The 23,138-nt window shown below is 42.8% G+C and overlaps 1 protein-coding gene across 1 annotated transcript in view; it reads right to left on the bottom strand.

The window, feature by feature from the left end:
• Window positions 1–9,563: 9,563 nt before the first annotated feature.
• Window positions 9,564–23,138, bottom strand: part of LOC127303746 (probable indole-3-pyruvate monooxygenase YUCCA10) — a 61,337-nt gene continuing 47,762 nt past the window's right edge. The window contains exon 5 of the mRNA XM_051334451.1: window positions 9,564–9,763. Coding sequence (XP_051190411.1) covers window positions 9,564–9,763 — 200 coding nt within the window. The remainder of the gene's footprint in view (window positions 9,764–23,138) is intronic.

Raw genomic sequence — 23,138 nt, 5'->3', positions numbered from 1 at the left:
AGCTATTATGTCAGTATTTCACCATATGATTTGTATGCACATTCATAGAACTCTATAAAGATAAACATTGCACCTCGTGAGAATTATAGAATATGATTTTTTTAGTGAGTGATCAAAAGGACCCTTTTGGACACATCGGATTTAGCCTGTGCATGAGGCATATGGCGTGTGCTGGGTGTAGCTGCCACAAATGCTGGTGCTCCTGGTGACACGTCTATTAAAGTAAATGAATTTAGGGCACCGATATGTCATTGAGCTATGTGCAAATAGATGGCTTCTTGGGCATCAAACAAAGCAAAGGATTCACCTTTTCGCCCCCTTTCTTCCACTAGAATAGGTGCACAAATCCAAAAATGGCCTTGTAAGATGTGTGTGTCTTGGAACAAGGATCTAGGACAATTATTCATTTTTCTACTCAATATTATTATAGGGCTAATTACTTGCATTGGTAACTAGAAGCACTATTAGGATACTGATAGGCATGGCAGGAAAACAGGACTAGCATTGGACCTTTTCCTCTTAGCTACTCCATCACTATGAAAGTGCACCGAGATATCTTCTAAACCAACATTCTGTTTTGAACTTCACCATTTTGAGATCTCTATCCCATGCGAAGCTTGCTTTGTTGTGTCATCATGTAGCACACATACCTATGTGAAATTCTCCAGAACGTGTGATTGACAACAAACCCACTTTGCTATGAGCCTATGACCCAAAGTATATGCAAAGAAAATTGTTAAAGTAACATCTAAATTGGACTGGGCAGTAAGAATTCGAACATGAGTTTATTTGTACCATGTAATTCACACCACTATTTAATGATGCAAATTAATATCATTATAGTCTAGATGGCAACTTTTTTTCTTGATCATAGAATGAACCAAAGCACTGGAACCTAGAGAGAACATGTAAAGCGAACAAAATGTTTATGTATAATCACGGAAAACCTTTTTGGGTTGGTCACTATTCAACATGTAAATTTTGATCAAATTCGACCTTGGGTATGTGGTGTATTGGATTACCATTTGAAATTTCAACTCAAAACTCGTAATTTGTAAGTAAAGGAAGGGAAGAGTTTGATGTCACTGCAGACTACCGACATTTCTCCTTTACTATTTTTATTTAATTTACTGTTTGTTCGTTATTTTTGAACTTATGACAAATAACGATTTGAGCTTCGAAAGTTAAAAATCAATTTGATCTTCCAATTAACTTCGCGTATAGCCAAAGTAATTTGCAGATATAATGTATCTAGAGTAGTTTAATAATAGCACCTAAATATACCTGGAGAAAAGGCTTCTTTGGTGATTAGTGGCAACCAGGCAAGGTTGCATGAGTAGGACAACAGGACCAAGCCAACAAGATAACAAACGAACGCTCCTACTACAAAAAGTCAATATTGTGTACTTAATGGATATCCATGGATGAATAGCCGCTGCATTTCTTATGAGCAAATGATAAGAAGTTTGGCTTGTTTAGGGTAATGATCTCCGGCTTTAGGCAAGCAATAGGGGAACTAAAGTGGGCCATATATGTTATTCTCCCTACACAAAAGGGCCACTCAGGCAAAAAAAAATTACGAATAAAAAAAGTAATTCCTACTGGTCCATATCAAGGTGATTCTGATAGGAGTAGAATATTTGTGTTCAGCTCCATATGCCAGCTTCGTAGTATGAAGTGCTATGGCGTGTATTGTGTATGGTAACCTGCTGCAAGCCTGCAAGTGTCTTTTTTTTTTTTTTGCTGATGTTATCGGCTTTGTAATAATATGGATATAAGGAGTGGATTTTCGGATTCTGTAGGCGTTCTAGTTGGCGCCAAAGCCGCTGTGAGGAAGATTCTACTTTTCTAGCAGAATCAGAATTTGGATGTTTAGCCGAAAGCATCACTATTTAGCTTGGTCTGCTAGAGAAGAAGTCGTGGGAGGTAGAGCTGAAGATGCAGGCGGCAAATCGCGGCGCCCGAGGACCCAGAGGCGGGTCTTCTCCGGCTACGGAGACCGAGGTATATGCGCCGGTGAGGTGGTTAATGGGCCTCCTCCTTCTTCACCGCCTCTTTTCTCGCTGCTCACTGGAATGATTTCCACTTGAGTATAGGTGGCGGGATCAAGGGCGGGGTGAGCCTCAGGCGGAGTAGGTTGGGGAGCTGGGTTGGAGGCACTTGGCGGAGCTGGGGTGGTGGGGCCAACGGCCGGAGACGTCGTCAAAAAACTGGTGATATGCTTCTAGGTGCTAACCCGCGAAGCGGTGACCTTCTGGTTCCTGCACCAAGTAAAGAAAAAGACATAAGTAATAAAACTTTAACTTCACAACTAGGAGTTTGTGTTTCGGAACACTTACGTGGCCCCGGGAAGTTGCGGGCGTGATCCTCTTCCGGCAGTGGCCAGAAACTTGATGCGGTCGCGCTCCGCCCTCTTGGAGTCGAGGCGTGGAGGAGCTTTGGTCCTTGCCTTTTTGGCGGAGGCCTCGCCGCTGGTTCAGACATCAGTGTCAGAAACCTTGGCGCGGGGACGTTTTGGTACGCGAGGAGTAGCTTTCTTCTTGGGAGCTTGCTCTTCCTCCTCGTCTTCGTCCTCCGGATCCTCCTCCACCATTCCGGCGTCAGCAGGTAAACCGAATACATCTCTGAAGCTATCCACCGCCAAAGAATTGAGCTGATAGAGGAAGCATTGAAGAAGTTAGAACATTTCAAGTAAAAGAAGCAAAATGATTAAGTGAGAAAACGCACCGGAGGGCACTTGTTGTTGATGAACATATCTTTGTTGATATCCGGGACCTCCTGGCCCCGGGTGAACTTCATGAGTGTCTGAATCCTCTTGTTCAGAGAATCCATCGGCAGGTTGTCCTTGGTCACCCGCAGCTGATCGTCAACTCCGGAGTATTCGCAGATCAGCCGCTTATTGTACTTGAGTGGCTGGATCCGGCGGGTGAACCAGCTCAAGGTCAGGTCCATTCCGGTAAAACCGTCATGGACCAGCCAGGAGATCCTCCGCGCCATCTTTTCCAGCTCCGGATACTGGGCGGGGGCGGGGATGAGGCTCCAGCTGGCAAGCTCCTCCGGAGCCTTGTTGGCAAAGGTGGGGAGACCTTCATGGACGCCCGGAACTGGGATATTCTTCACGTAGAACCATCCGGCATTCCAGTACCAGATGGATTCGTGGGAGGCAAGAGCCGAATAGACCCTCTTGGTGCGGAGCCCGAAAGTCATGTTGCCGCAGTTAACCATGGCCTTGTCCTTGGTCTCCTTCTTAACTCGATAGAAAAACTGCCAGAGGCGGATATCCAGACGGACTCCCAGATAGCCCTCGCAGAGAGTTGCGAAGTTGGAGAGAAGAAGAAAGGAATTTGGACATATGTTGTGTGGTTGGAGGCCATAGGTGCTAAGCACCGACAGGAAGAATTCGTAGGGAGGAAGAGAGAGGCCGCGCTCCACCCAAGCTTTGGTGAAGACATGTTCGTCGGGCTCTGGGGTCGGAGTGCTGGAGTCCTTGTTAAAACTCCACGTATCCGGAGCTATGAGACCTTCCTTTTCGAAGGCTCTAAGTTCCGACTCCGTCACTTCGCTGGGCCACCATTGGCCCTTCTCCCTTTCGCGGTTTCGGGCCTTAGAACCCTTCTTCAGCTCCGCCTCCATAACTTTAGCAGCCATTCTAGCCTGCCCTTCTATTCCGCTTGGATTTCTTCAGCTGTTGGGATCCAACCAAGGATGTTGCTGGAAGAGGCGGAATAAGGTTGAGCTAGCCTAATATCAGAAATATTGGGAATGCTAAAGGCTCAACGAATGTTGGTTTTGTTGAGTTTGGCGGTCGGCTATTCGGAGAGCTATCAGTGTACTTAGGGGAGCTAGTGGACATTTTTCCGGCTGCATGCATATGATGAAGAACTTATGAAGCCGGATCCCCGCTAGGTCTATCTTCTACAAGTCTAATGAACTTACCGGCAATGGCGTGGCGGTTCCCCGTGACGCCGGCGAAGGAGACGATCTCGAACTTGACGCGCAGGCCTCCGGCGAGACCACGAATCGGCGGCGGAGGCGAAATCCCGATCAATCGCGAGCAGCTCGGGTCGAGGGAGGCCCTGGAGCGGCGGCGCTTGAAGTTTTCTGGGGAGGAGCTCGCCGGAAGTGAGATCTGACTGGTGGCGCTGGCGCGAGGAAGAAGACGAAGTGGTGATGGCGGTGAAAAAATGAAAATGACCACACGCGTGGGGTATTTATAGGCCGCGCGCGGAGATTCGTGAGTCGGATCCTACGGTGGGAACGAAACGGTCGCACCGTTGGATGATCTCCATGTGTCCTAGGTCAAAAGAGGTGAAATGGACGCAGTGGTGACCTAACTGCACGCCTCCGAAATTTCCGGATATAGATTCGCAGATCCGAAATTTAGTGCCGGAAAAGGGAAAATTATGTGCGACATGGTCGAGAAATCTGCTAAGTTACCGTTACAAAAGAATGAATGATTTCTGGTTGAATGAATTCGGAAACGATGAAGTTTTGGAAGCTCTTCGAGATTCTCTTCGGATCCGGACATAGATAGGCAGAGGAATGACGAATCTTGAAAAACTTCGGGGGCTATTGTTATGGGTATACTTTATGGGTGTATCAACGACATGGCCTAGATCCGGCAAGCCCGGGTGGCCCATAGATGGTGATGGTGGCATATGGCCCATAGGGTGGCCCAGTTGATGTTGATAGAAGATGGATGAAGTCTAGCCCAGGAGCAGGAGCCAGATCTTAGCCGACCTATGCAGGTAGTCGGATCTGTGAAGGCCCATGAAGTTTCCGGATCCAATACGGCGCATAAGGAAAGGTGGATCCTTGACGTTCACGGCAATGTAATGTTCCGTAGTTAGGCATCTTGTATTCCGGCTAGGACTCTTCGTGTAAACCCTAGATCCGAGCGCCTTTATAAGCCGTATCCCGGGAGCCCTAGAGGCACAACCACAACTCATTGTAATAACGTAAAAGCGCCCAGATAATTCCAGACAAGTAGCAGTAGGCTCTGTCATCGTGCAGGTGTGCCGAAGCTGGGTAAATCGCGTACCACCGTCCCGAGGACTCTCCGCCCGATGGCCCCTACTTCTTTTCCCCCACGTGAGGATCCCTCATCTGAGGTACCGTCGAATAGGCAACGACAGTTGCCTCCATCTTTACCGGTGCCGAGGAAGAACAACGCGGAGCATATGGATGCCGACACCACCGCCACGTCCCGGTGGAAGATAGACACCGAGCGCTGCCGCCTTGCGGAGCCCGATGAGCCGGAGCGCGACGATGCGGAAAACGCCAGTGGAAAGATGGACTGCGCCACTGGGAAGTAGACATGTCGTTGGCGCGTCGTGGGTGGTAGCCGTAGGTGGCAAGCATGGCGTCGACGCCCTGCCCATACCACCGAGCATGTCGGGGCCGACAAAGCGCGCGATTTTGGTCTCTCACGTTGGAAGAAGACCGACCACTCCAGGCTATTCGGAGCCCACGCCGGCTGGTTTCTCTGCGCCCCGGGAAGCTGAGCTCGTCGCTCGTCGATGAGGGCGCGGAGCTTCACACCCTCAGGCCCAGTGAGATAATTTATCCAGCGTTGGACAAGTGTCAGCCGGCCATGTGGTAGCATGTACTCCGGTGGCAGCATGAGACGCATTCGGAAGAGTGCTTCCTCCTCATCAAGGGTGAGGCTATGCGGGCGGTCTTCCCTGACTCCGGTGCCGCTGCCACCGGCTTCGTGGTTGTGCGCCATGGCAGTGGAGAATAGAGGTGGTTGGAGGCTAGGGTTCTTTGAGGAGAGGATGGGGTGGGGAATAGGCGGAGAAGGTAGTGTGCGAGTGGTTTATAGAGGACGGTGGCAGTGCACGTTGATGTCGCGAGGGGCTCATCCATCAGCGAGTGGAGCTACCGAGCAGCATCCCGTTGCGTCGTCGCCTCAGGAGAAGGCACGCCCATTGTAGACGACGACCAACCTTCTGTGCACGGTCATTTAAAACGTGACCGATGCTTTGTCTCGCCGCTAGGACGGTCCCACAGCTCGAATCCAACATGGCATGAGGCGCCGGCGTGCCCGTTCCACGCCCGGCGCGTAGGAGGCAACAAGGGTGTGCCGGCAATTTTATTGGACTCTAAAATGCGTTGGCACTTTATTGGACGCGCCGATGTGAGCCCTAAAACACAGTAGAACCCTAAAACTATATGGAAGACGACCCCGGTAAAAATGCTCTAATATAATGGTGTTTAGCCAAGTCGCATAGAATGGCTTATACATGTCTTTCAGACAGAGATACAGATACCTGAAAACTCAAAATCCGGATGGCACGAATATTATATATGTACATGATTAGCGCTGATGATAATAGAGGATGGCGGGTTGGCTCCCGGGAACAAATGCTTCCGGATGAACATAAATTCATAAAAAGGTACTATATTAAATTTAAAAATAACCACTTGTTTGTGTCTTTTACATGACTGCATTTTTTTTTCTGAAAACATGACACAAATTGTGTCGTACAGAAAAATAGTGTCCTGGAAATTAAGCGATTTTTTTTATCATCAAGGTTGCAATAGACTTTTTTTCCCGGGAAATTTATGTAGGATATATAGTATGAGTTAAAAAAAAAGGTGGTATGACTAATTCTCGGTCGAATGGGACTTAGCTCATGTTGCAACTCATGATTAGCATGAATCACAGCGAGACGAGACTTTTTTTAGTTGCAACCTCAATTGCAACGGAAAAAACTCAGTTGCAACCCAAATTATAATTCATAAATACGTGAGTTGTGATGCAAATCTAATGGTGTAGAACTCGACTGAGAGCTAAGTTAATTCTCAATTAACAAAACCGTAAAAAATAAGATTTTCAGATTTTTTTTATAAAGAAGAGTATAACCCAGCATGTGCATAACCATATTTATTTCAAAGTTCACAGTACCAGGTGCTCTCGGGAGTGTGTGGTGTTTTGTAGCCCATCCTATATGTTGGATGTTTTAAAAAAAATTAAAACAATATTTTGCAATTTCAGAACATTTTAAAAAAATCATAAATGTAGATAATGGTGCATTCTACAAACCTGTAAAATTTCAACTTGAAATACCATATATACTGGAAGAATAATAAAATTGGAAATCTGAAGTAGTGAACATTGCAGGTTTTGAAACCTCCAAATATTGTCCGATTTTGTCATTTTTATGTGGCCTAAAATACAAGCTTTTTGAGCTGAGATTTTACACATTGGTAGAATACAACATCTACATTTTTGTCAGAATTAAACGTTAAAATGTTGGTGTCAATTTTTTTAAACGTCCTACATGTAGGACAAGCTACATTTGTAGTTTCCTGTCCTCACAGGGTCTATTTCTGAAGTTCTGCTGATGTGGTGACTATATATCACCTCTTTCGGTAATATTTTACATGTGTGCTTCATGCATGTTTCCTTGTAGATTTCCCTAGTCTGATCTCAGTATCTCACCATCTCACCAACTCCTTACCCAACTCCTTTTCGAGTGACTGCCAAAGTTTCTTTCTGATATAAGAAATGAATGTTATGACTATCTGCAGCACTTCCCCAATACCGTTGCTTGCTTCCGTGATAAATCTGATAGTTTGTTCATCTACCATAATCAACTACCAATAGCCACATCTCATGCACTTCCCAAAGTCGCTCTCCACACGTCTTTTTAGGTAAGCTCATGCTTGGAACTTGCTGAATGTAATTTTGACCGTACCATTGAGCACATCATATTTTACCATCTAATTGTGTTTTCTTATCTTGAAATATTTGTCTGTAAAATATGTAAAATATGAATACGATGACATTACAGTAATCTAATAAAGGTACTCCCTCCGGTCCATATTAATGGACTGCACTTTATCTAAATTCGTATATATCTAGTTAATTTTTTACACTGGCTGCATGTGCATCTAGACAAAGTTGAGTTTATTATTATGAACAGGAGAGAGTAGTATTTACTGACATCTTGCGGTGTAGATAAAATCTGCCAAATTATGGATGGTAGGCCGCTTGTAACTGTGCATGATTTTTATCTTCTAAGAAAAAACGGACCTCCAATCATAGAAAAATCTCTTGTCACTTGCAATGTGCAGTTGTCGAAGACTTGTTATTGTCCATATTATGTGACGCCGTACGTGTGATAGTGAAGTGTTAGGAAAGAAAACAAATTATCGGCCGTCCATTAGTGTCAGCAGATGCAGATAGCCGGCACTAGAGCCTAACAGCTAAAGTTGTTAGATTAAGCATAAGAACATTTTTCTCCTTTTTCTTGAAAGGGACTTGAATTAATACAGGTACGTAGTACTACTTGTCACTGCCAACTAAGACTATTAATTTGTACTACTACTGCTATACGCCATGAAGTACCTACAATACTGGTAGATATCACACCATGTGATTGACCAAGTCCGTATGCATGCATGTGTGGTGGGAATACTATATACAATATACCTTAAAAAGAAATACACAAAATTAAGCTTTCCGAGGAGATACGTGCACATGCAGCCGGCAGTGCACTACAGAATTCAAGCGCCTTGATTTCGGTTGCTTCTGTTGACTTCCCTGGATTGAGAAATTTTAAGAATGTTTTATATGGGAAGGTCCAAAAACATTTGACGTGTTTGCTTGTTTGCTTGTTATTTCTTAATTTTCTTTGTAGTGGAGAGGGTGACAAATGGCAATATACAAGCCGAATTGGGACTACGTGTAGTGTCTAGACATGGCTACGTATACGTATACCAGCCAGAGATGAATTTAATTTTGTTGGTGCCAACTTCATCACAGCTTCAAACCACTAGACACATGCAGAAAGATATAGTTGGCCGGTGTTTGGGTAGTAAATGTCGATAATACTTCAACATTCATCTGCAAGCACTACAGTATATGCTTCTTCAGCCCATATTAACATGGCATCAAGTATTCCGAGGTTAAACTTTGACCACAAATTTGACTAACAAAATGGTGTGGGTTGTACGCCACAATAATTATTACACAAAATCGGAATTTGTAAAAATATTCAACTCACATTTTTTATGATACATTTATGTATTGTTGGTTAGGAGGAGAGATCAAAGGCACACGAACACAGGGGGGTTATAAGACCCGCTCTCTCTCCCTCGCGACCGGGGGAGAAAACCCTAAATCACGCCGCCGCTACCTCCCCCAATCTCCTCTCCCCTTCTCGCCACCCCTGGAGGCGGTCGTCGGCAAGGCTGTGCGACGCCGGTGATGGGGGCGGCGGGGCGCTGCTCTCGGGCCCCCGCGCGTGGCTGCGGGGAGGAAGGCAGCCAGCGGGGGTCTCCATAGCTGGGACGTTGTGCTAGCCCTCCTCCCTTCGCTCTCCTCTTCGGCCCGGCCTCGTTGGCGCATGGGAGTGGTGGCTGGTGGCTGGGTGCTGAGGCCGCGCAGGGACCATGGATGCAGGGCGGTGTCCTTGGGCGCGGGGTGGGGCATCGTCGACTTGGCGGCAGGTGCCGGGCGCCAGTGCTACGGTCTGCGCTCCTCGGCCGTGTAGACGGCGAAGGGGCGGCGGGTGCATGCCTTGTGTAGAACTTGCCTCATCGGGCCTCCGGCATCAGATCTGGACTGTTGCTGATCCTCCCACCTCCCTGGCCCCGGACTCCCTCCGGTGGTTTGGTGGGGTTGGTCGGCGGTGGGCTCTGAACAGGGGGAAACCCTTGGCTGACGGTGGCGGCCACACAATGTCGACGATGCTGACGATGGCGCCGTGCTCCTTCTTGAAGGTGTCATCGAGGTTGTATCCCCACTGATGACCTACAAGTATAGGGGGTGTATCGTAGTACTTTCGATAAATAAGAGTGTCGAACCCAACGAGGAGCAGAAGGTGTTGACAAGCAGTTTTGATGAAGGATTCACTGTAAATGCTCACATACAAGTATTCAGGGGGTTTTGATATAGCAGATAAATAAAGTACAAGTAAATAAAATGCGAGAGTAATAGTTGCAGCGAGTGGCACAATCCTTTTTAGCACAAAGGACAAGCCGGTTTGTTTACTTATGAAGACCAAACGTTCTTGAGGACACACAGGAATTTAGTCTAGTGCTTTCGCTTCATATAGTTGATTAATCTTCATTGTTTTGATAAGTGTTGTGTGGGTGAACCTATGCTAATGCATCGCCCTTCCTAGGACTAATACATACTTGTGATTATACCCCTTGCAAGCATCCGCAAATACAAGAAAGTAATTAAGATAAATCTAACCACAGTCTTAAACTCTAAGATCCTGCTATCCCTCCTGCATCGATATACCAACGGGGGTTCAGGTTGCTGTCACTCCGACAATCCCACAATTAGCAAACGAATACAAGATGCATTCCCCTAGGCCCATAAAGGTGAAGTATCATGTCACATGACACCACTAGAAGAATAACACCACAACTTAAATATCAAACCATTAAATATTACTCAACATAGTTCACTACTAACATTTAGACTTCACCCATGTCCTCAAGAACTAAACGAACTACTCACGAGACATCATATGGAACATGATTAGAGGTGATATGATGATGAATAACAATCTGAACATAAACCTTGGTTCAATGGTTTCACTCAATAGCATCAATAACAAGGAGTAATCAATACCGGGAGAGTTTCCCCTATCAAACAATCAAGATTCAACCCTAGATGTTACAGCGGTGACGAGGTGCAGCGGTGGAGATGATGGTGTCAGTGGTGGAGATGATGGTGATGATGATCCCAATGAAGTCCAGCTCGATGACGGTGACGATGGCGTCGATTTCCCCCTCCGGGAGGGAATTTCCCCGGCGGCTTTCAGCCTGCCGGAGAGCTCTTTTCTCTCTGGTGTTTTCCACCTCGTAGAGGCGGCTGTGTCTCCTCGCGATTATCCCTAGCACCTTAGGTTTTCGGGTAGATGAAGTACGCGAAGGAGAGGCGGCCGAAGGGGGCTGTGGGCCCCCTCCCCACAAGGCGGCGCGGCTAGGGCAGGGCCCGCGCTGGCCTATGGGGGGGCCATGGCGGCCCTCCTCGGCTCCTCCTTTTGGCTGGCTCATTCTTCTGGAAAAATAAGATCTTCGGTGTAATTTCCGTCAATTGTTGATCTCCAGAAATATTGCATTCTGACGGTGCTTTTTCCAGCAGAATCCTGACTCCGGTGAATGATTCTCCAATAATCACGAAACATGCAAAATAGGTGAAATAACATAAGTATCATCTCCAAATATGAAATATATTAATGAATAACAGTAAATTATGATATAAAATAGTGATGCAAAATGGACGTATCAACTCCCCCCAAGCTTAGATTTCGCTTGTCCCCAAGCGAAACTGAACTCAGTAAACAAGACCACATGTTTATGGAGTGAAGAGTCGATAAATAAAATACGGACAATAAGCATCATATTAATTCACAAGACATTCTAGTGAACAACTTCCTCGTATAATTCAACTTGAAACAGGTAGAAGGAAATCACAAATAAAGGTGCATAGGAAATCATAATTAGTGATGGCAAACTTCGTTCTTGGTCAAAGAACAATTATCAGATTGTACTTATCTGTCGAGCAGCGCTCTTATATTAAAGCTTATACAACAAAACTTGCATACTCAATCATAATAATCTCCTCATAATCATTGATAACTTTCAAAGCTATATTGATTCAGATAAAACTTGTACTAAACAAGGAAGAATAAAAGGCATGATTAAATAGATCACAATATAGATGGTTGGATCACAACAACTCAATTGCTTGCTTAAGATGGAGGGAAATAGGTTTACTGACTCAACATGAAAGTAAAAGATAGGCCCTTCGCAGAGGGAAGCAGGGATTAAATCATGTGCTAGAGCTTTTTAAGTTTTGAAATCATATAGAGAGCATAAAAGTAAAGTTTTGAGAGGTGTTTGTTGTTGTCAACGAATGGTAGTGGGTACTCTAACCCCCTTGCCAAACAGACTTCCAAAGAGCGGCTCCCCTGAAGGACGTTATCTCTACCAGCAAGGTAGATCATCCCTCTTCTCTTTTGTTTACACATGTACTTTAGTTTATTTAAGGATGACACTCCTCCCAACCTTTGCTTTCACAAGCCATGGCTAACCGAATCCTCGGGTGCCTTCCAACATTTCAAATACCATGGAGGAGTGTCTATTTGCAAAATTAAGTTGCTTACTGATGAATCAGGGCAAACCATGTGAAGAGAATTATTAATGAAAGTTAATTAATTGGGGCTGGGAACCCCGTTGCCAGCTCTTTTTGCAAAATTATTGGATAAGTGGATGAAGCCACTAGTCCATTAGTGAAAGTTTTTCAGAAGTAAATGACAAGATCGGAAGATAAAACACCACATACTTCCTCATGAGCTATAAAACATTTACACAAATAAGAGATAATAACTTTTGAATTGTTTAAAGGTAGCACATGAAGTATTTACTTAGAATGGCGCAAAATACCACATAATAGGTAGTTATGGTGGAGACTGATGGCATAGGTTTGGTTTAAGGGTTTGGATGCACGAGAAGCATTCCCTCCCAGTACAGGTCTTTGGCTAGCAAGGTTGATTAGCAAGCATAAGAGTTGAGGGAAACAAACAAATATACATGTGATAGAAACAATAATGCATCTTTGTTGTAAGCACAAACAATTTTAACTTCAGAATACTAAGCTAATAGCTAACAAGAAAGATAATGAAATAACATATCTACATATATTTCCTCTTTTCTACTTAAACTCAAAGTGTTGTTGCTATTGACCAATGCTATGTTTGCCAAAACCAAATAGATTTAATCAATGCTCCCAAAGTGATACCAATACTAACAACAAGATCAATCACATAATAGAGATTGCAAACTAAAATAAGGTGTGCAATATGTAAATGATAAAACTTCTCATTAATATTCCATAACGATAACTCACACCAAGGGATACATAGATAACCAACTAAAGAGAGATACTTCCATACTGCAACCATCTTATATGATAACTTCCCTACTCATGATATGACACTACTTGACCGTAAAAAGGTAAAAGATAGTGATGATGTGATACCACGGCACTCCCCCAAGATTGGAACAAACCAAGGGGGTGCCAATGCCAATGATGAATTACTCCTCAGGTGCCGGTGATGGTGGCCCGTTCCTGCGATTCTTAAAGATCTCCTTCAGCTTCAGCTTCTCAGTTTAGCTGTTCTGCACTAAGACTCGAAAAGATTCATTGTTATCTAAAGATGGCGGTGGTGGCCTTGTGATGGGAATTGAGTAATATTCCAGCATTCTGCGAAGTCTGGTGTTCTCCTCAAGGAGTCTATCCACCTCCTTCCTCAGAGCTCGATAATTATCACAAAACTCATCAACAACACAGGCGGCTTCTTCTTTCAACTCGGGATCTTGAATATCTTCCTCCGAAAGCCCTTTGCCCTTGTTGTTGGAGACCATGGTGCTTCTAGATCAAAAACAGATCCTGGCAGAAAACAGCTCGAAACAAAACATGACGAGAAAACGATATACGGACCTCCAGGGGTCCGGGGGATTATATAGCAAAAAATTTCACGACAAAAGGAAAGTACCAGGTCGAAAACGATTGGAAGAGGGACTCCGAGGGGCCGTCCTCATAGGGCGGCGCGGCCAGGGTAGGGCCCGCGCCGGCCTATGGGGGCACGCCCTCGTGCGTCTCCTCCTTTCCGTTTCGATCTCGTAATTTTTCATATTTTCCCAAAATAGCAAAAACATTGTTCGGAAAGTTAAACACGGACTTTTTATTACCAGAACTGTTACCTATTCAAAGTAGAACTCTGCAGAACTGTCAATTTGACCTTTGATGAAAGCTTCCGGAGTCACCACTCGAATAACATCAACATCTTCATTATAAGAATCTCCAGAAATATAGTGCTTGAGCCTTTGTCCATTCACTACTTGTGTGGCATCACCTTGCAGAGAACTAATTTTAATTGCCCCTGAACGATACACCTCCACAATGACGTATGGTCCTTCCCATTTTGAGAGCAATTTCCCTGCAAAAAATCTGAGACGAGACCGATACAATAGGACTTTATCCCCAACATTAAATTCTCTTTTGATAATTCTTCTATCATGCCATTTCTTAACTTTCTATTTAAAGAGTTTAGCATTTTCATAAGCTTCACTTCTCCATCCATCTAAAGAACTCAATTGTAGCAACCTTTCCTTACCGGCAAGTTTAAAATCTTTATTAAGTTCTCTTACATCCCAATAAGCTTTGTGCTCTAGTTCTAAAGGTAAATGACAAGCTTTTCCATAGACCATTTTATAAGGGGACATACCCATAGGATTTTTATAAGCAGTTCTATAAGCCCATAGTGCTTCCTTCAACTTACTAGCCCAGTTCTTTCTAGATTTATTAACAGTCTTTCCCAAGATAGATTTAATTTCTCCATTTGATAATTCTACTTGCCCACTAGTTTGAGGATGATAAGCGGAAGCAATCCTATGATTAATACCATATTTAGCAAGAGTTTTTCTAAAACCACCATGAATAAAATGAGAACCTCCATCAGTCATAATATATCTAGGTACTCCAAATCTAGGAAAAATAATATCTAAAAGCATTTTTAAAGAAGTCTCACCATCAGCACTTTTTGTGGGTATGGCCTCCACCCATTTAGTAACATAATCAACAGCGACAAGTATATGAGTGTTACCTTCTGAAGAAGGGAAAGGACCCATGAAGTCAAATCCCCAACAATCGAATGGTTCAATAACAAGAGTATAGTTCATAGGCATTTCATTGCGTCTGGAGATATTACCAACCCTTTGACATTCATCACAAGATAAAATAAACTTTCTTGCATCTTTGAAGAGAGTTGGCCAATAGAAACCTGATTGTAGAACCTTTCGCGCGGTTCTATCTCCGGCGTGATGTCCTCCATAAACACTACCATGACACTTACTCAATATCTCTTGTTGTTCATATTCGGGAACACATCTTCGCATAATACCATCCACTCCTTCTTTATATAAGTGTGGGTCATCCCAAAAATAATGCCTCAAGTCATAAAAGAATTTCCTCCTTTGCTGAGCTGAAAAGGTTGGAGGCAAGTACTTGGAAACAATAAAGTTAGCATAATCAGCATACCAAGGACTATCTCGCGAGCTCACCTTTATTACAGCCAATTGTTCATTTGGAAAACTATCATTAACAGGAACAGGATCATAAGCAATATTTTCCAATCTAGACAAATTATCAGCAACAGGATTATCAGCACCTTTCCTATCTATAATATGTAAATCAAATTCTTGCAAAAGAAGTACCCATCTAATAAGCCTTGGCTTAGCATCTTTCTTTTCCATAAGGTACCTAATTGCAGCATGATCAGTATGGATTGTAACTTTTGAATCAACAATATAAGATCTAAACTTGTCACAAGCAAAGACTACAGCTAATAACTCTTTTTCAGTTGTAGCATAATTTCTTTGAGCAACATCAAGAGTTTTGCTAGCATAATGAATAAAATTCAATTTTTTATCTACTCGCTGTCCAAGAACAGCACCTACAGCAAAATCACTAGCATCACACATAATTTCAAAAGGTAAGTTCCAATCAGGAGGTTCAACTACTGGAGCAGTTGTTAAGGCTTTCTTTAGAGTTTCAAAAGCTTCCTTACAATCATCATCAAAAACAAAAGGTACATCTTTTTGAAGAAGATTAGTAAGAGCCTTTGAAATCTTAGAGAAATCTTTAATAAATCTCCTATAGAACCCAGCATGACCAAGAACACTACGAATACCTTTAACATCCCTCGGATAGGGCATCTTCTCAATTGCTTCAACTTTAGCTCTATCAACTTCAATACCTCTCTCAGAAATTTTATGTCCCAATACAATTCCTTCGTTAACCATAAAGTGGCATTTCTCCCAATTAAGAACAAGGTTAGTTTCTTCACATCTCTGCAAAACTTTATCAAGGTTTCGCAAGCAATTATCAAAAGAATTCCCATAGACAGAAAAATCATCCATGAATACCTCTACAATCTTTTCACAAAATCCATGAAAAATAGCAGACATGCATCTTTGAAAAGTAGCAGGAGCGTTACATAAACCAAAAGGCATACGCCTATAAGCATAAGTTCCATAGGGACAAGTGAAAGTTGTTTTCTCTTGATCTTTAGCTCTAATAGCAATTTGTGAAAACCCAGAATAACCATCAAGAAAGCAGAAATGAGTATTTTTGGATAACCTTTCTAACATTTGATCAATAAATGGTAAAGGGTAATGATCTTTCTTAGTAACTTTATTAACTTTTCGAAAATCAATGCACATTCTATACCCTACAACTACTCTTTGAGGGATGAGCTCATCATTATCATTAGGCACAACAGTTATTCCTCCTTTCTTAGGAACACAATGCACAGGAATAACCCATCTACTATCAGCAATAGGATATATAATACCTGCTTCAAGAAGTTTCATACCTCATTTCTTACCACATCCTTCATCTTAGGAATTAAACGACGCTGATGTTCAACAACAGGCTTTGCATCATCTTCCATATTGAAGGCATGTTGGCAAATAGCGGGAGAAAGCCCCTTCAAATCATCAAGAGTGTAGCCAATAGCTCCTCGGTGTTTCTTCAATATTTCCAATAACCTTTCTTCCTCAAAATCTGAAAGCTTAGAACTAATAATAACAGGATATATTTTCTTATCATCAATATGAGCATACTTAAGATTATCAGGCAACGGTTTTAAATCAAAAACAGGATCTTCCTTTGGTGGTGGTGTTGTACCTAGATCTTCAACCGGCAAGTCATGTTTAAGAATAGGTTGACGAAGGAAAATTTCATCAAGCTCATTCCTTTCTTCCCTAAAAACTTCACTCTCGCTATCTGATACGTCTCAAACGTATCTATAATTTCTTATGTTCCATGCTAGTTTTATGACAATATCTACATGTTTTATCCATACTTTATATCATTTTGATGCATTTTCCGGAACTAACCTATTAACGAGATGCCACAGTGCCAGTTCCTGTTTTCTGTTGTTTTTGGTTCCAGAAAGGCTGTTCGGGCAATATTCTCAGAATTCGACGAAACGAAAGCCAAACATCTTATTTCACCGAGACAGACCAGAACACCGAAGGGGAGACGGAGTGGAGGCCCAGGGCCCCCAGACCACAGGGCCGCGCGGGTGGACCCCTGGCCGCGCCGGCCGATGGGGACGGCGCCCTGGTGCCCCTCTGATGTGTGTAGTTGACACGTCCGTTGGGAACCCCAAGAGGAAGGTGTGATGCGCACAGCGGCAAGTTTCCCTCAGTAAGAAAACAAGGTTTAATCGAACCAGTAGGAGTCAAGAAGCACGTTTAAGGTTGATGGCGGCGGGATGTAGTGCGGCGCAACACTAGAGATTCCGGCGCCAACGTGGAACCTGCACAACACAACCAAAGTACTTTGCCCCAACGAAACAGTGAGGTTGTCAATCTCACCGGCTTGCTGTAACAAAGGATTAACCGTATTGTGTGGAAGATGATTGTTTGCGAAAACAAGAAAAGATCACAGATGATTGTATTTCAGTATAGAGAATTGGACCGGGGTCCACAGTTCACTAGAGGTGTCTCTCCCATAAGATAAACAGCATGTTGGGTGAACAAATTACAGTTGGGCAATTGACAAATAAAGAGGGCATGACCATGCACATACATATTATGATGAGTATAGTGAGATTTAATTGGGCATTACGACAAAGTACATAGACCGCTATCCAAAGATGCATCTATGCCTAAAAAGTCCACCTTCAAAGTTATCATCCGAACCCCCTCCGGTATTAAGTTGCTAACAACAGACAATTGCATTAAGTATTGCGCGTAATGTAATCGATGACTACATCCTTGAACATAGCACTAATGTTTTATCCCTAGTGGCAACAGCACATCCACAACCTTAGAACTTTACATCCTTTGTCCCGAGATATCAATGGAGGCATGAACCCACTATCGAGCATAAATACTCCCTCTTGGAGTTACAAGCATCTACTTGGCCAGAGCATCTACTAGTAACGGAGAGCATGCAAGATCATAAACAACACATAGACATAACTTTGATAATCAACATAACAAGTATTCTCTATTCATCGGATCCCAACAAACGCAACATATAGAATTACAGATAGATGATCTTGATCATGTTAGGCAGTTCACAAGATCCGACAATGAAGCACAATGGGGAGAAGACAACCATCTAGCTACTGCTATGGACCCATAGTCCAGGGGTAGACTACTCACACATCACTCCGGAGGCGACCATGGCGGCGTAGAGTCCTCCGGGAGATGATTCCCCTCTCCGGCAGGGTGCCGGAGGCGATCTCCTGAATCCCCCGAGATGGGATCGGCGGCGGCGGCGTCTCTGGAAGGTTTTCCGTATCGTGGCTCTCGGTATTGGGGGTTTCGCTACGGAGGCTTTAAGTAGGCGGAAGGGCAGGTCAGGAGGCGGCACGAGGGGCCCACACCATAGGGCCGCGCGGCCAAGGGGTGGGCCGCGCCGCCCTAGGGTGTGGCCAGCTCGTGGCCCCACTTCGTCTCCTCTTCGGACTTCTGGAAGCTTCGTGGCAAAATAGGACCCTGGGCGTTGATTTCGTCCAATTCCGAGAATATTTCCTTACTAGGATTTCTAAAACCAAAAACAGCAGAAAACAGCAACTGGCACTTCGGCATCTTGTTAATAGGTTAGTTCCAGAAAATGCACGAATATGACATAAACTGTGCATAAAACATGTAGATAACATCAATAATGTGGCATGGAACACAAGAAATTATCGATATTGGAGACGTATCAGCATCCCCAAGCTTAGTTCTGCTCGTCCCGAGCAGGTAAAACGATAACAAAGATAATTTCTGGAGTGACATGCCATCATAACCTTGATCATACTATTTGTAAAGCATATGTAGTGAATGCAGCGATCAAAACAATGTATATGACATGAGTAAACAAGTGAATCATATAGCAAAGACTTTTCATGAATAGCACTTCAAGACAAGCATCAATAAGTCTTGCATAAGAGTTAACTCATAAAGCAATAATTCAAAGTAAAAGCATTGAAGCAACACATAGGAAGATTAAGTTTCAGCGGTTGCTTTCAACTTGTAACATGTATATCTCATGGATAATTGTCAACATAGAGTAATATAATAAGTGCAATAAGCAAGTATGTAGGAATCAATGCACAGTTCACACAAGTGTTTGCTTCTTGAGGTGGAGAGAAATAGGTGAACTGACTCAACAATGAAAGTAAAAGAATGGTCCTCCATAGAGGAAAAGCATCGATTGCTATATTTGTGCTAGAGCTTTGATTTTGAAAACATGAAACAATTTTGTCAACGGTAGTAATAAAGCATATGTATCATGTAAATTATATTTTACAAGTTGCAAGCCTCATGCATAGTATACTAATAGTGCCCGCACCTTGTCCTAATTAGCTTGGACTACCGGATCATCACAATGCACATGTTTTAACCAAGTGTCACAAAGGGGTACCTCTATGCCGCCTGTACAAAGGTCTAAGGAGAAAGCTCGCATTGGATTTCTCGCTATTGATTATTCTCAACTTAGACATCCATACCGGGACAACATAGACAACAGATAATGGACTCCTCTTTTATGCATAAGCATGTAATCAACAATTAATAATTTTCTCATATGAGATTGAGGATATTGTCCAAAACTGAAACTTCCACCATGGATCATGGCTTTAGTTAGCGGCCCAATGTTCTTCTCTAACAATATGCATGCTTAACCATAAGGTGGTAGATCGCTCTTAGTTCAGACAAGACGAACATGCATAGCAACTCACATGAAATTCAACAAAGAGTAGTTGATGGCGTCCCCAGTGAACATGGTTATCGCACAACAAGCAACTTAATAAGAGATAAAGTGCATAATTACATATTCAATACCACAATAGTTTTTAAGCTATTTGTCCCATGAGCTATATATTGCAAAGGTGAATGATGGAATTTTAAAGGTAGCACTCAAGCAATTTACTTTGGAATGGCGGAAAATACCATGTAGTAGGTAGGTATGGTGGACACAAATGGCATAGTGGTTGGCTCAAGTAATTTGGATGCATGAGAGGTATTCCCTCTCGATACAAGGTTTAGGCTAGCAAGGCTTATTTGAAACAAACACAAGGATGAACCGGTGCAGCAAAACTCACATAAAAGACATATTGTAAACATTATAAGACTCTACACCGTCTTCCTTGTTGTTCAAACTCAATACTAGAAATTATCTAGACCTTAGAGAAACCAAATATGCAAACCAAATTTTAGCATGCTCTATGTATTTCTTCATTAATGGGTGCAAAGTATATGATGCAAGAGCTTAAACATGAGCACAACAATTGCCAAGTATCACATTACCCAAGACATTATAGCAATTACTAAATGTATCATTTTCCAATTCCAACCATATAACAATTTAACGAAGAAGAAACTTCGCCATGAATACTATGAGTAGAAACTAAGGACATACTTGTCCATATGCTACAGCGGAGCGTGTCTCTCTCCCATAAAGTGAATGCTAGGATCCATTTTATTCAAACAAAACAAAAAAATAAAAACAAACAGACGCTCCAAGCAAAGCACATAAGATGTGATGGAATAAAAATATAGTTTCAGGGGAGGAACCTGATAATGTTGTCGATGAAGAAGGGGATGCCTTGGGCATCCCCAAGCTTAGACGCTTGAGTCTTCTTAGAATATGCAGGGGTGAACTACCGGGGCATCCCCAAGCTTAGAGCTTTCACTCTCCTTGATCATGTTGCATCATACTCCTCTCTTGATCCTTGAAAACTTCCTCCACGCCAAACTTAGAACAACTCATTAGAGGGTTAGCGACAATAAAAATTAACATGTTCAGAGGTGACACAATCATTCTTAACATTTCTGGACATTGCATAAAGCTACTGGACATTAATGGATCAAAGAAATTCACCCAACATAGCAAAAGAGGCAATGCGAAATAAAAGGCAGAATCTGTCAAAACAGAACAGTTCGTATTGATGAATTTTATCAAGGCACCAGACTTGCTCAAATGAAAATGCTCAAATTGAATGAAAGTTGCGTACATATCTGAGGATCACTCACGTAAATTGGCATAATTTTCTGAGTTACCTACAGAGAAAACAGCCCAGATTCGTGACAGCAAAGAAATTTGTTTCTGCGCAGTAATCCAAATCTAGTATGAACTTTTCTATCAACGACTTTACTTGGCACAACAAAACACTAAACTAAGATAAGAAGAGGTTACTACAGTAGTAACAACTTCCAAGACACAAAATAAAAACAAAGTACTGTAGGTAAAAACCATGGGTTGTCTCCCATAAGCGCTTTTCTTTAACGCCTTTCAGCTAGGCGCAGAAAGTGTGTATCAAGTATTATCAAGAGATGGTGTGTCAACCTTACCTTGGGCTTTTCCCTTACCTTTCTTATTGTTTTTGTTTCCCTTTGATTTAGGAAATATATGATTTCCTCCCGGTGTAGAGGTGAATTCCAGGGTGCCTTCTCCCACATCAATGACTGCTCCCAATAGTTTCAGCAGGGATCTTCCGAGTGTGATTTTTCCTGTCCCTACGCATTCAATAAAAAGATAATCAATGGATATTGTTCTTCCAAGAATGGTTGTATGCACACCTGCAGCTATTCCCTTAGGAATTATAACAGAGTTATCAATGAGAGTTATTTCTTCTCCTCCTTCATCGACTCCCCAAAGTTTCAAAGATTTATAAATGCTCTCAGGTATAAGGCAAAATTCAGACATAATATCACAGTTGGCACGAAGAGTTCGATCACCGATAACAATTTTAACAGTAGGATCCCACAATGAAAGTTTAGAGTTCACTAAAACTTGTTCAAGACGATTACGAACATGGCAATAGTTATCATCCAAGCGAGATGTACTTATCTCGAGATTGTTTAATCTATTATAAATGCTAGTGAGGGCTGAATCAAAGTTATTAGCTGAATCATGTGATGCAACCAACTTCTTTATGGCATTAAAAGCTTGATCCCCATTGCAATGAAGGAAATCTCCTCCCACTAAAGTATCCAAGGCATATCTATAGCGAATCATAAGACCAAAATAAAAATTACTAAGGAGCAAACTTAGAGTCATTTGAGGTTCAGTTTTACGATAAGAAGTAAAAATTCTAGACCAAGCATCCTTAAAACTCTCCTCATCCCCTTGTTTAAAAGTGAAGACTAATTCTTCAGGCGAAGAAGTAACAGGTTCAGAGCTAGACATGGTAACAAAAGTAACTAATTTTTTTGTATTTTTAATATAGAGTGCAAGACAGTAAATAAAGCAAACTAGTAAATGCAAGTAACTAATTTTTTTGTGTTTTTGATATAGCAAACAAGATAGCAAATAAAGTAAAACTAGCAACTATTTTTTTGTATTTTGATTTAGTGCAGCAAACAAAGTAGTAAATAAAACTAAGCAAGACAAAAACAAAGTAAAGAGATTGGGATGTGGAGACTCCCCTTGCAGCGTGTCTTGATCTCCCCGGCAATGGCGCCAGAAATTTGCTTGATGCGTGCAGTTGACACGTCCGTTGGGAACCCCAAGAGGAAGGTGTGATGCGCACAGCGGCAAGTTTCCCTCGGTAAGAAACCAAGGTTTAATCGAACCAGTAGGAGTCAAGAAGCATGTTGAAGGTTGATGGCGGCGGGATGTAGTGCGGCGCAACACCAGAGATTCCGGCGCCAACGTGGAACCTGCACAACACAACCAAAGTACTTTGCCCCAACGAAACAGTGAGGTTGTCAATCTCACCGGCTTGCTGTAACAAAGGATTAACCGTATTGTGTGGAAGATGATTGTTTGCAGAAAACAGTAAAACAGTATTGCAGTAGATTGTATTTCAGTATAGAGAATTGGACCGGGGTCCACAGTTCACTAGAGGTGTCTCTCCCATAAGATAAACAGCATGTTGGGTGAACAAATTACAGTTGGGCAATTGACAAATAAAGAGGGCATGACCATGCACATACATATTATGATGAGTATAGTGAGATTTAATTGGGCATTACGACAAAGTACATAGACCGCTATCCAGCATGCATCTATGCCTAAAAAGTCCACCTTCAGGTTATCATCCGAACCCCCTCCAGTATTAAGTTGCTAACAACAGACAATTGCATTAAGTATTGCGCGT

Source organism: Lolium perenne, chromosome 5, assembly GCF_019359855.2.
Source record: "Lolium perenne isolate Kyuss_39 chromosome 5, Kyuss_2.0, whole genome shotgun sequence".
NCBI classification, from domain to species: Eukaryota; Viridiplantae; Streptophyta; class Magnoliopsida; order Poales; family Poaceae; genus Lolium; species Lolium perenne.
Note: the sequence above shows the minus strand (reverse complement) of the source record. Positions and strands in the feature narration are given on the sequence as shown.